Raw genomic sequence first — 13,611 nt, forward strand, 5'->3', positions numbered from 1 at the left:
ACCAATATATTTTTTCTCAATTTCCTTAAGTTGAACTTAGGATTTCTTTCCAATGCTCAATTGGAGGAATGGGAGCAGCACTCTGGAGAGTAAGAATTGTATAATTAAGTAAAAGTCAGACTTAATATATGCATTGCAGATCTAGTCAGCATAAGAAGAGTGAAGTGAACGGAATTTGTGGTGCCTAAAAATGCAGACAATTCATCTTCGAGGAGAATGATATCATAGATGACGATGTTACACAATGGAGTGGCACAGTTAGTGAAAATTTATATACACGGTCCTAATTTGCTTGGGATTAAGACGTAATAGTAGTTGTTGCAAGTTGTTACTTGAAGGCTCGGCTATCCAAACTAAATTTTTTAAACATCGTGCAAAGCACCAAGTGCCAGACTTCTTATCGTCCTCCGAATTGAAAAACATATAAAGGATTCTATAATAAACGGTGCGGTGCGGGTTGAGGGTGAACTCGCAAAATTTAAACAACCCCCGTCCCCTGTAAAAAATGTTTCTTCTTTCTTTTTTTATTTAAAAGTTTTTTTCTCTACTTTATTATTTATAAATTTGTAGATTAATAAATTTTATATATTTGAAAGGCTGACCTTTTAGGATAACAAACATTATTTTGTTACAAGCAAAAATTCTAAAGTGGTTCTTCTATTTAAGAGATGAGCAGACCTTGTCTTCCGTAGAAACTTTTTTCCATGATTAAATTGAGCTATAGATGAAGTTATTTTTAACCTACTTTTATATATGCCATTTGATGATAAAATTTATCTAAAACATGATCAGATATATATGCCATTGAAAAAGATGATTCAAATATTTTGTACGACCTTCGTTTCGTCATAAATTCATTAATTCGGATCATTGCAAATATTAACAAAGGGTCGGAAATCCAAATTATTCATCAATTGAGGAAATATGTGAAAAGACTATGTGATTTTGTGTCATTTTCTTAATTAAAAATAGAGAAGAAACTGAACGAACAAAGTAAAGTGATTTGCTGAATCCATCAATATGTCATTTGGTTTGGGTTTTTGAAATCATACTTTACTTATATTTGTTGATATATAATTTTTAAATTGGTTGAAAAATATAAACTTAAAAGTTGTAATGAAAATTTATTAGCCCGACTGTTGCTGAGTAATTTTTGGATATCAAACGGACCTCCCCAGAAGGTAATTTTAATGTGGCTGATTTTCCCTCTTTTGCAATCAGTTTCGTTACAGCACCCGCTACTCTAGCTAATTATCCACCCTTTCAAAGTGTGATTTCTATGTTATGTATGGTCGTGCCTAAGGGCATATCGGTTGAAGTAGATTCTTTTTTTGATCAATCAAAACCCTTTCCTAAACTGTACAAGCTTCTTCCAAAGCATATAACTTTCTGGATATAGATGATATATATATATATATATATCGTAGAATGAAGTTCCACATGTTTACCCGTAAAACGATACAATTAAATTTATACGTGGTTTCTAGACAAATGAATTAATTCGTTCCTGAAATAACAAGATAATTGAAAAAATATATAACACTTAGCCTTGATATGAAGACGAAATGACAGAAATAAAGACTCTGGTAGTGAAGCCTCCGGGCGCAACAGTAATAAAAACAAGAACAGAAAATAAGAAGGTAAAATTGAATAGAGCTTTGAGTAGATTCTAGTATCAGTTTGCCAGAAAACTCGTGTCCTTACAATGATAAAAGAGCTCACTATTTATAGCTACATCTAGGAAAGGAGGTCCTAGAATCGTGCCCTTCTTTAATGTCAATTATGAGGGTCATTTGATGAAGATGTAACGGTGAGCATAAATGTCAAATTCCTTGTAACGGGCAACGTACTTAATGATGTGGAATATTATCCATTAAATGCTACCGGACGAAGAGTATTTATTGCATCCTTATGAGCGTTATTCTTTCTAGTGACAGACAGGACTGTTGCCTTCGGTTTTGGCTATGCCCCGTCTTAGGTTCCACGTGTCTCTCTTTTGGGCGGCCACGTAGCATAGCATATTTTATCCTATACAGATATTCCCCTTACTTTCCGGTGGCATAACTTTGTGTCACCGAAAATTTGGTAGAAATACTCTTTTGGCGGAAATTACTATGATCCCCTCTGAAGGCTTCTGACGGTTTATTAGACGCATGTCTCTCCGCATTTAATATCCCAAACACGCGTCATTCTACGATTCAACACAGCTTTTACCGATTATCGAGGTAATCATGGCCATGAATTTAGCTGCCAAAACTTTTACTTATACGCATCAACCTTCTTCCCTTATACTCCATAATTTTCCAAGCTTTCTAAAATCTTTCTTGTTGTTAATAACCCTTTCTTTAACTCCCTTAAAAAATGAGCTTTTCTTTCATCCAAATGACTTCTTCTTTAAAGAACATTAGCTCTTCAAAGGGCAAGAATAAAGCCGAGGATGTTGCTCCTCCAACGGTAGATTCCATCATTCCTAGAAGTCTTACAACAAAGGACTTCAAAGAGAAATTCCCTTCGGCTCTCCCTCGTACATAGGTTGTTGGCAGATATCCTTCTTCTATCCGTTCTTCCAGTATTCCTGTTGTGACAGAAGACTGTCGCTACCATGATTTGGATATTGTTGCTCCTGATCTATCAGAGCGAGTGACCCTACGCAACGAGAGTTTTACATATTTTTACACGTATCCCTTTACTTTGGGTGCGTTCTCTTTGAGTGGAGATCTTGACTCCGTTATTGTGGAATTCTGCCTCCGCTATCAGGTATGTTTGGCACAAGTAATCCTTCTGTGTGGAGGACGATTGCCTATCTTCGGCGCTTGTGCCAAGAGATGGGAGAGGAGCTATCTTTAGCTCATGTGATGAATCTTTATTCCCCCAAAATCTTCCGCGGGAGAATGATAAATTTCAACAAACATGGCCACCATGCTCTGCTATCTAGCATGGATGATGACAACGACCATGGATGGATGGAACGGTTCATAGCAGTCTCCACCAACGACATCATTCCGGCAATGGCTTCATCCTTTCCGAAAGCATGGAACCGCACTCGTAAGCGCCTTATTTAATATTTGTTTTATTAGGTATTCTTCTATACCCGTATTGATCCTCCATCTTTCGCCTGTTTCAGCAACTCGATGGGTCCTACCGATGGTTGAAGGCTTGGACCAGTGGTTCCAGAAGATCTTGGATGTCACTATGCCTGAAATCCACACGTGGAAAGAACTGGCCCTTAAATACGGGTAGAAGGCCAAAAACCATGGTAACTCAGACTCACCTTGTTTTAGTTTTTTATGTGAAGAAATTGATTGACCCTTTCTATCTTTTCTCTGAAATCAGGTCTACCCGCGGGCTCCGTTGTTGTCCTCGAGGAGGACGTTTTGGCTGATCTTGCTGACGCGGCGAGGCTACTTCAGGAGGCGCTTACTCGAACAGGTATTTCCGGTCCTGCTTCGGGCACAAGTGTTTCTTTACGGGGACCCCGACCAGAGGACAACAACCAAAAAGAAGACGCTCCTCCACGGTCGGGGAGAAGAATAAGAGGGCGAAGATTGTTTCCCCTGAGTCATTTCCGGTAATTGTGGTGACTAGCCCTTCTCCCGGGCTGGTCATAGACACTGTGATGATCGACGATGATGGAGAAGCTAGTGATGGGGGAACTTCTCTACATAGAAGGCGACGATCCTTGTCAACTTAACAGAATGCTCAACTTGTCGAGTTAGTTACACCATCCGAGGACGATGTCTCGGCGCTATGAGGGGAATACGATATGGTGGAAAAGGCCAACTCCCGCTTCCGTGTCCCAGTTCTCGCATCCGTTATTTTAGGGCTGAGTACCGGGTCCCTTCGGTCTTCGGCTAACGAGCAACCAACAACCAGCACTGCGTTTGCTGCAGTTGCTTCTCACTCTTCAACTCCATCAGCTTCATCTCAATCTTCACCAACACTAGAAAATTCTACATTATTTCCACCTTCATTCACTCTTCCATCATCTCTACCGGTCGCACCTGACCACGAAGAAGGTGTTCCTCTTCCCCAATCCCCAGTTCATGGGAGTTTGGGGTAAATTTATGCTGCCCCTTCTGAAGATCCACAAAGGAGGAGGAATGTTACTCTTTCGGTCTCTACCGGATGTAACTTGCTATCCCGTCCGGTGGAGCTTGATAATTATCTGAAGCCTTTGGCTTCAGAGAAAGATTAGGAAAATATTCAAGCACTCTCGGTAGAGTGTTTGTTGAACAACACCATGCACAACGCCGCAACAATACATTCATTTCTTAATTTATTATTTCTTCTATTTTTGCCTGAACATATGCTGAGTTTTGCCTTTCTTGTTTTGTAGGCCAACTTTCTTGCTTTCGAGGGCCTTCAGAGGTTGATTCATGAAAAGGAAGAAATTATCTCCGCACGAGATCATCTTTTGGCAGAGCGGGAGCAAAGTGTCGTTCACCTCTCAAAACTAGAAGTCAAAGCCACTAATGTCGTTATATTGGAGGCTCGTTTGCAGCAAAGCGAGCAAGAAGTGGAGACCTTTAGCCGAGAAATTGTCCCGTTGAGGATTCAATTTGAAGAGGCTAAGGCCAAATGGATTGAAGTTCATAACGACGTTCTTACTGCATCCGATCGTGAGGATGTCTCCGCTAAAAGATTGACTAACTTAGAGGCAGCCTTGAACTCCAAAACTGAAGAGTTTGCTTCTGCGGGGGCGAAACATTCCCAACTGGAAGAGAAGTATCAGAAAACTATCGAGCATAATAGGCTCTTTAGTTCAACTATTCGCGACCTTAATGTTAGCCTCAAATCCGTTAGATCCGCCCGGGAAAGCCTTTCTGTCGAGGTAACCCAACTCAAAGAAGAACTTAAGCGCCAAGCGACTTCCCTCGTCGTTGATAAAACTTACGCTATGTTCACCATAAGGAGAAAAACCTTGGAAGAAGCCAAAGCTGGTATCATTGACTTAGATGCTGAAATTGCTAAGGCCCATGAGCTTGAGTTGGCTACTAAAAACGGTCTCCCGGCCGAGCCTGCTACTTCTGGTTCTTCCGGTTCTGGTTCCGAAACTTCGAGAACTGAAGAGGAAGCGGAAGATGAAAATGTTGAAGGCCACAATGTTGAGCCATCGATGGATCTATCCACTTCCCCTGGGGCCGCAGACACTTCTCTTCCTCCAGGTTTCGGAGATGCTACAGTTTAGCTTTTCTTTTCTTTTTTCCAATTCTTGTATCTGTGCCATTCTGGCATGTTATTGTAAATAAAAACATCTTTTTGCTCAAGTATTGTTTGAGTCTTTCCTTTGTTTGAACATTTATGCATGTTTTAATCTTTGCATTCTTTTCTTTTTGCTTAAGAGATTTACGCAAGTTTTACTGTTTGCGTCTTATTATGTGAAGGCTTGGGTGTACTTTTCCCGAAAGCATTTTGATTTCGGGCATGAGTTCTTCCGAAATCAACTCTTTTACATGAAGGCTTCTATAGGTATTTGCGCAAGTTCGTTTTTTGCGTCTTTTCGTATACATCTTCGGTTGTATTTTTCCCCGAAGGCATTTTGATTTCGGGCATAAATTCTCCTGAAACCAACCCTTTAACGTGAGGAGTTTTATAAAAGAGGGCTCTCTTATATTTACGGTGCTCTTGAAAGGGACGTCTACTGTTCATTACGGCACTAACATTTGAAGTACTTGTTTAACTTTCAAATGACAAAGTTAATTCATCGTTCAGACAAGAAATAAAATAAAAACAAAAGGACTTAATTTTATTCCTTCTATTTTCATAAAGTATATAAGCATTTGTTATGCTGAAAAAAGAAATTGCCATTACTTGTGGCTAACTTGTACAACTTATTTCTACGGGGTTGGTTGCGCAGTCCCCGGTCCAGATGATACAACTTTATTTTCGGTTTTCGCTTCTCGGTCGACGTGGCAGTCATTGTTGCCGTATCCTCATATCGTCCCCCCAGTGTTCAAATGCGAAGAATACGAATTGGAACACTGGAAGCCTTGTACCTTCGAGGATCCCACTAATGAATTGCTAGATAATCTTTAACTCGGTAACACACTTTACTTACCATCCGAAATTTATGCTATCGAGCGAAGGACTATCTAACAACCCTCTAGTGGTTTGTACTTGTGAATGATCGGGTAACCTTTGCTTGATAGCAAACTTAACTTCCCGGTGGGAATTTTGCTATAGAGCAAAAGATTATCTAACTGTCCCATAGTGGATATTTGTTTGTGTGCCTTGCTATTAAAGGTCTTATTGCTGATGTTGGAGTTTTCTTCGTAGTATGTTTTCTGTTGATACCTCGTTAAAAGCCTTGCGAGAAAAACCTAATTGGGACAAAAACTGGACGAAGAAAAAAAGATTGCAGCACATACTTTCAGTTCAGGTGATGTTCGTCAGCAATAATATCTTTTGAGGTATGCCACGTTCCAGTTGCTGGGCAACTTTTCTCCATCTTGGTTCTCCAATTTATATGAACCTTTTCTGGTGACATCTGAAATCCGGTAGGGTCCTTCCCATGTTGGACCTAGCTTCCCTGCGTTGAGCTCTTGGGTGCTTTGAGTTACTTTCCTTAAGACCAAGTCTTCTACTTTGAAATAACAGATGTTGGCTCTTTGATTGTAATACCGCTCCATTCTCTACTTTTGGGCTGCCATTCTTACATGCGCCAAGTCCCTGCGCTCATCGAGTAGCTCCAAGATGACTAACATTGCTTCATTGTTTGATTCTTCATCTGCTTGGAAATATCTCAAGGTGTGTTCCCCTACTTCCACCGGGATTAAAGCTTCTGTCCCGTACACATGGGAAAAAGGGAGTTTCTCATGTGCTCAATTTGGCCGTTGTTCGGTACGCCCATAAAACTCTGGGTAATTCCTTGGGCCAATTACCTTTAGCCGCATCCAACTTTTTCTTGAGGTTTTGTATAATCACTTTGTTCGTTGACTCCGCTTGACCATTTACACTCGGATGGTGGGGTGAAGATGTGATCCTCTTTATTTTTAAATCTTCGAGGAACTTTGTGACTTTTACACCGATAAATTATGGCCCGTTATCGCATGCTATCTCTTTTGGTATTTCGAACCTGCAAATTATATTTTCCCACAAGAAATCCACCACTTCACGCTCGCCGATCTTCTGATAAGGACCTGCTTCCACCCACTTAGAAAAATCGTAAGTCAAAATCAATATGTCACACCTCTCTTTTCCCGAGGGATAGGGGAGTTTTTCCAAATAAGGTGACATTATTCGAAATGGGATTATTTGATAAGATCGCCACTTGGAATATTTGGTATGGTGTCCCAAGTCACCGGTTTATTTTAAAATCCAAAATCGAGAAAGTTGACTCTTATTTATGGTCTGCGAACACAGAAGACTGGGATAGGAATTCTGTTAACCCGGGAGAAGGTGTTAGGCATTCTCGGATTCCGTGGTTTTAGCATGGTCGCTTCAATCATACCTGGCTTAATTGTTAATTACGTGTTTAAGAACCTATGTGCGTTTTGTCTTTTACTGCTTTTAAATTATGGCGTTATGGATTTATCTTTGAAACAGATCACGTGTGCATGAATCCAGTTTATTTGGGGCGCTAAAATCATATCACACGTACGTGTACACGATTAATCACGCTTTATTATTCTTAAGGATTGTTTGGCCAAATTTGCGTGAACGCGTACCTTGATTTATTTTAAGAATCATAATTATGTCACGCGAACGTGTACACAATCACGATAATAAATTAAAAGCCCGCCTAAGTATTCTACGAATGTTTCATGAGTTGATTATTTTCCTAAAATTTTAGATTATTGGAAAATTCCAAGAATTATGGAATTATTGATGGAAAATGTAGTAAATTAGTTATGAAAAGGTGGACTAGCTTTTTCAATTATTTAAGGAAATGTGCTAGAATTGTTATAGTGGGTCGGAAGAAGTTCAGCTTATTGAGGCCCAAATTCTTCTCTTTCATTATAGTCCAAAACTAAACTATCATATGTCAACCAATCCCAACTAATTGCCAAATCTTCACGGCCCAAGACACATTTACAAACAAATCAAATGGCCTGATTTATTAACTAATTAACCAAATATAAACTCTAAAATTTAATCAGCAAAACAATCAAAACTCATGGCAAATAAGGATATGAACCAATGAAATTCTTCAACAAATACCACAAGCAAACACATAAACAAAGATTCATGAACAAACATAATGAAAAGATCGACCAAAAAATATAAATCGAAAGAGGCAAAAACGAACCTCAATCAGCAGCAATTTTCATTTAAAATTGGAGCTCTTAAATCCAAGTACAATGAAGAGATTCGACTTAATACTTCTGCTAGAGATGTGAACCAAGATCGGAGGCTTCTAAAGTCGACATCGCCAGAACCTCGAACCGGCGAACTCGAACATCACCTCACTTTAACGATAGTTTCGGAACTAATTTTGGACTGATTTTGAAGCTGTTTTCAAGCTATTTCGCAGCTGGTTTTGTTGTTCCTTTTTTACTGGAGTTTCCGAAAGAAAGAATGACACGAGTATAAATTCTCTTAGTGTAGAAGAAGAAGAAAACTTTCTCTCAATTCCCTCCTCTCTTTTTTCTCTCTTTCTTCTCCCTCCATTTATCTTCACACTTCTCTTCTATTTATAGAAAAAAATTCGGAATTCTTTCAGATTTGTTTTTAAATTTTATTATTTTTTAATTAAAAAATAATTCCCACTTCCTATTTTTCTTTTTCTTTTTTTTAAAAATAATTCTCCATTTTCCTTTACTTATATTTTTTAATTTATCACTTTTTTTTTACTTTTATTATATTTAAATTCTCACTTTGTTTACTTTTCTCTTTTTTATTTCCCACTTATTTTATTTTATTTTTTTAATTTCTACTTACTTTTACTTTTTTTAAAAAATTTTCAGCTACCGTTACTTTTAGTTTTTAATTCCAACTTTCTTTTACTTTTCATTTTTTAAATTTTCACATTCTTTTACTTTTATTTTTTAATTTTCCACTTTCTTTTACTTCTTTTTTGGAAAAGAATTTCCACCTACTTTTACTTTTACTTTTTTATTTCATACCTTTAATTTTTCTATTATTTCATTCCCATCCGAAATTTTTTAAAAAAAATATTTAATTTTTTTTGATTTTTTAATTTATTTTATTTTAAAATAAAGATGAAAAATAAAAATAATATTAATAGTAATAATTGACCTTTTAAATTATTTTTAATTTTTACCCTATATATAAAAACAATATAACAAAGCTAAAAAATATATATTAAATTTCTTAAAATATTTACATAGTAGAAGGTGATAAAAATTCAAATATAGTTAAAAATTAGGTGCTCACAGTTGTCCCTCTTTACTTGGAAATATGAAGAGTTTTCAGCAAAAGACTAGGTGAGCCATGTGACCAATTTTTTACCAAATCATTATTCAAAGGAAAAAGAAATAAAAGATAGGGTACAACCGAGTCCTAATATTGGCCAACCTACACAAGACGGGTTATAAGGGAATCAGGTCACTTGTAGTTCAAGGAGAATGGTAGAATGATGAGTTGAGGAGTCGAGTGAGGTTCCGTCGAGGCTTCGGTCCGCGGTCCTGCTAGTATAAAAAAAAAAAAAACTAAACAAGCCTATCAGTTATAAGTTACAAGATTCCTATCTATGAATCTTCTGAAACATGATCTTGAGTCTTGAATGATTCTTCATGCAGACTCTGATCTAAACCTTGATGCTCGCTAGCTGTAGGTGCTAGTTCATTATTCTATAGCTTCTTCTAATCAAAACGGGAAATGTAAAGCTCGTAACTTCAGCCGTCTTGATCAATCCACATCTTTTCATCCGCTTCTGCATTTTGGATTCACTTCTCTTGTTTTTTTTTTCTTTATTCTGGATTAAGAATTCTTCTTTTGATTATCTTGAACCCTGTGCCTCAAGGTAAAACCTGCTCAGACACCAAAACAAACAAACGAACGAAATTTGTCTGCCCCAGTTTTCACTAGGAAAATTTCGTGAGTTATTATAACAAAAACTCTATACTACTTCATTATTAAAAACAATAAAAGGTAGGGATTTGTGTACCCTAGAAAAACATGATTCTTTGGGAATGGTGTACCCTGATTGTCTAAATGGTGTCTCAACTAAGGATTGTTGTACCTTATGTTGGAGAAAATGCTAGGGAATGGTGTACCCTGCATTTAAGCTCAAATCAACTAGGGAGTGGTGTATCATTTGTTACTAAAAGGAAATGTAACCAGGGGTTGGTACCCTGTATTACTGAAATGAAATATAACAAGGGGTTGACACCCTGTATTACTGAAAAGATATGTAACCAGAGGTTGATATCCTGTATTACTGATATGAAGTGTAACCAGGGGTTGGTGCCCTGTCTTACTGAAAAAGAAAATATAACCAGGGGTTGGCACCCTGTATTACTGAAAAGGGATGTAACCAGGGGTTGGTGCCATGTATTACTGAAAAAAGAAATGTAACCAGGGGTTGTCGCCCTGTATTACTGAAAAAGGATGTAACCAGGGGTTGGTGCCATGTATTATTGAAAAGGAAAGGTAACCAGGGGTTGGCGCCCTGTATTACTGAAAAGGAAATATAACCATAGTTTAGTACCCCTAGGCAAAAATGTTCTACCTGGGTTAATCTACGTAAAACAACCTGGACGAAGAGTACTTCTACTCGGAACTATGAGCTGGATCCCCCTAGGCGAAAAAGGTTCTACCTGGGTTAAGCTACGAAAAACAAGTATGGGCGAAGAGTACTTCTACCCGGAAATATGAGCTAGATCCCCCTAGGCGAAAAATGTTCTACTTGGGTTAAGCTACGTAAACTAACCTGAGTGAAGAGTACTTTTACTCGGAACTATGAGCTGGATCCCCCTAGGCGAAAAGATTCTACCTGGGTTAAGCTACGTAAAACAACCTGAGCGAAGAGTACTTCTACTCGAAACTATGAGCTGGATCCCCCTAGGCGAAAAGGTTGTACTTGGGTTAAGCTACGAAAAATAAGCCTGGGTGAAGAGTACTTCTACCCGGAACTATGTGCTGGATCCCCTAGGCAAAAAGGTTGTACCTGGTTAAGCTATGAAAAACAAGCCTGGGCGAAAAGTACTTCTACTCGGAACTATGAGCTGGATCCCCCTAGGCAAAAAGGTTCTACCTGGGTTAAGTTACGAAAAATAAGCCTGGGCGAAGACTACTTCTACCCGGAAATATGAGCTAGATCCCCCTAGGCGAAAAAAGTTCTACCTGGGTTAAGCTACGTAAAACAACCTGAGCGAAGAGTACTTCTACTCGGAACTATGAGCTGGATCTCCCTAGGCAAAAAGATTCTACCTGGGTTAAGCTACGTAAAACAACCTGAACAAACAGTACTTCTACTCGGAACTATGAGCTGGATCCCCCTTGACGAAAAGGTTCTACCTGGGTTAAGCTACGTAAAATAACCTGAGCGATGAGTACTTCTACTCGAAACTATGAGCTGGATCCCCCTAGGAGAAAAGGTTCTACCTCGGTTAAGCTATGGAAATGATTTGTGTGAACAATAGTGATGCATGTTTAAAATTAAAAAAATGGAGATTTTGTGGAAACCTACCTTTTGTGACATTCGTCCTTTAAGAATTGCCATTCTGCACTGCTTTGTTCCTGCTTCAAAACAAAGAAAAATTGTGAGTTTTAAAATTAGTGGTCGGTGTGTGGCCTTGATGTCTTTGGCAGCTTGGCTTTGTGCCTATCTTCTTTTGATGATGATTTCAACCTACCACTAGATGTTTCCTGAATACCACTTGCATTTCTGGCCCCAGAGAGCCTTTGACTTTTCAAACTTTTACATGACGGTTGGTCGCGTGGGACTTAACCTTTTCAACTTTATTTTACCTTTGTGGCATTTCACTTTCGACTTCTTTCCTCCAAAACTTTCAATTTAAGAGAATTGGGTAACCTTTGGCTTTTCAAACTTTGCCAAAACGATTAGCCACTTGGGACTTAACATTTTCAACTTCATTTTGCCCCTGTAGGCACTTTCAATTTGATTTCCTCCTTTCGAGAGTTTTTGATTTCAAAACATCAGCCATCATGGCCAGTCGGGGTTGACTTGATGCCCCTGCCGAGGTTGGGTGCCTTTTCAATGTATCTGTTCGCTTCAAACGAGAGCCCTATAATCAGTCTTACCCTCATTTCTTTGCCTTTATTTTGACACGAAGTTATACCGAAAGGGATTCAAAGAAAAGAACAATGGCATGGAGAATGAGTTTAAACAAGCGGTGTCCCTTTCGGGGAACATAAATTAAAGAAGGACTTATCTGGGAGTACATGCGGACTTCAATGAACATGACATGCATTTTGGACTGGATGCCTGATCTGTGTAAATCATCCGACTCTCAGTAATTCAACACAACTTTTGCCTCGAAACCGAGAAACCTTGCCCAGGACTGTGTCGATGCCAATAGTTGTGAAGATCCTCTTTTCGATCAGTAATGCTCTTTGCGGATTTTTACTAGCTGACCTATCTCATTTCTCTTCTCACCATCGCCTTATAGTGCCCTTTGCGGGTTTTCACTAACATGACTTTTTTATTTTTATTTTCTCTCATTTGGTTGTATCAGATCTAAGTAACTGTATCCTCTAATTCTTGCACATTCTCGTTGATTGATCGGAAGGACTTGAAAATGATTTGGGTAAAAATAATTTGGATTGAATTACAACTTTGGAACCTTTAAGATGAAACCATCATCAAACCATTGTAACATCTGCCCCAGTTTCAATTTTTTTTTTTTTTTGTAAATGTGAATTTTTATTTTGGTGTGACTGAACCCTAGAGAGAGGCTGCCTACGTATCCTTTCGGAATCAAGTCGAACGTAGTTCAAGTAACTACTTTTTTTTTTGTTTCGTTTTTCTTCTGTTTTGTTTTGTTTTCTCTTTCTTTTTCCTTTTTTACATTTTCATTCAAATGTTTTTTCAATAATAACTTCCAAATTCCAAAGAGGGTAATCAAAGAAAAGAGAACCGGCTCAAAGGGTTTGCAAAAGGTTGATAGTACTTAGATAGTGAGAAAGAAAGCATTCTTCATCCCAACCGGAGAACATTAATGTTATATAGAGGATCAAACATATTACCTTTTGACTGCACCTGCGTTGATAGTTGTTTCAGGGACATTTTCTTCGATGTTTCCCAAGTACAACACTCTCTTTTGGCAGTACTCTCATTATAATGTATGAACCTTTTGACATTTCTGATTCTTTATTTTATTTACTTAAAATTATCTTCATTGCATTCTGATTTTTGATTCATTATTTCAAAGTCTGACAGCATTTTAGGATCTAGGCCTGAAGTCCGCAGGCATGTCATGTCATTAAAATCTGCATTTAACAGAACTGAAAAGAGAATAAGAAAAGTGACAAGATTAAGAAAAGAGACATTACTAGACAATGAAATATTAATTTCATTTGATTTTATATTTTATTTTTAAAATTTTTAAAGATAGAAAGGTTTATATCGGAAAGTAAGACAACAAAGTTAAACATCCGGATCACACCCTGAAATAATCTGAACGCGGAAAGGATAGCAAGGCCGCCTACTGAGACTCCCGTATGATAGGGAACTTTCAGGTTTGG

At 38.1% G+C, this 13,611-nt stretch overlaps 1 protein-coding gene across 1 annotated transcript; it reads left to right on the plus strand.

Moving 5' to 3' along the window:
* The first annotated feature begins 3,763 nt into the window (after window positions 1-3,763).
* LOC138903894 (uncharacterized) lies at window positions 3,764-5,188 on the plus strand. Its single transcript, XM_070192468.1, has 2 exons — window positions 3,764-4,039; window positions 4,337-5,188. The coding sequence occupies exons 1-2, from the start codon at window positions 3,764-3,766 to the stop codon at window positions 5,186-5,188; spliced, it is 1,128 nt and encodes a 375-aa protein (XP_070048569.1).
* The last annotated feature ends 8,423 nt before the right edge of the window (window positions 5,189-13,611 follow it).

Source organism: Nicotiana tomentosiformis, unplaced genomic scaffold, assembly GCF_000390325.3.
Source record: "Nicotiana tomentosiformis unplaced genomic scaffold, ASM39032v3 Un00115, whole genome shotgun sequence".
NCBI lineage: Eukaryota > Viridiplantae > Streptophyta > Magnoliopsida > Solanales > Solanaceae > Nicotiana > Nicotiana tomentosiformis.

What these genes read in the sequence shown, in the direction of transcription:
- LOC138903894 (XM_070192468.1), top strand. Translation starts at nt 3,764, where the DNA reads ATGGTGGAAAAGGCCAACTCCCGCTTCCGTGTCCCAGTTCTCGCATCC. An exon ending in TTCCTCTTCCCCAATCCCCA is followed by an intron (nt 4,040 to 4,336) that starts GTTCATGGGAGT and finishes CTTGTTTTGTAG; the next exon opens with GCCAACTTTCTTGCTTTCGA.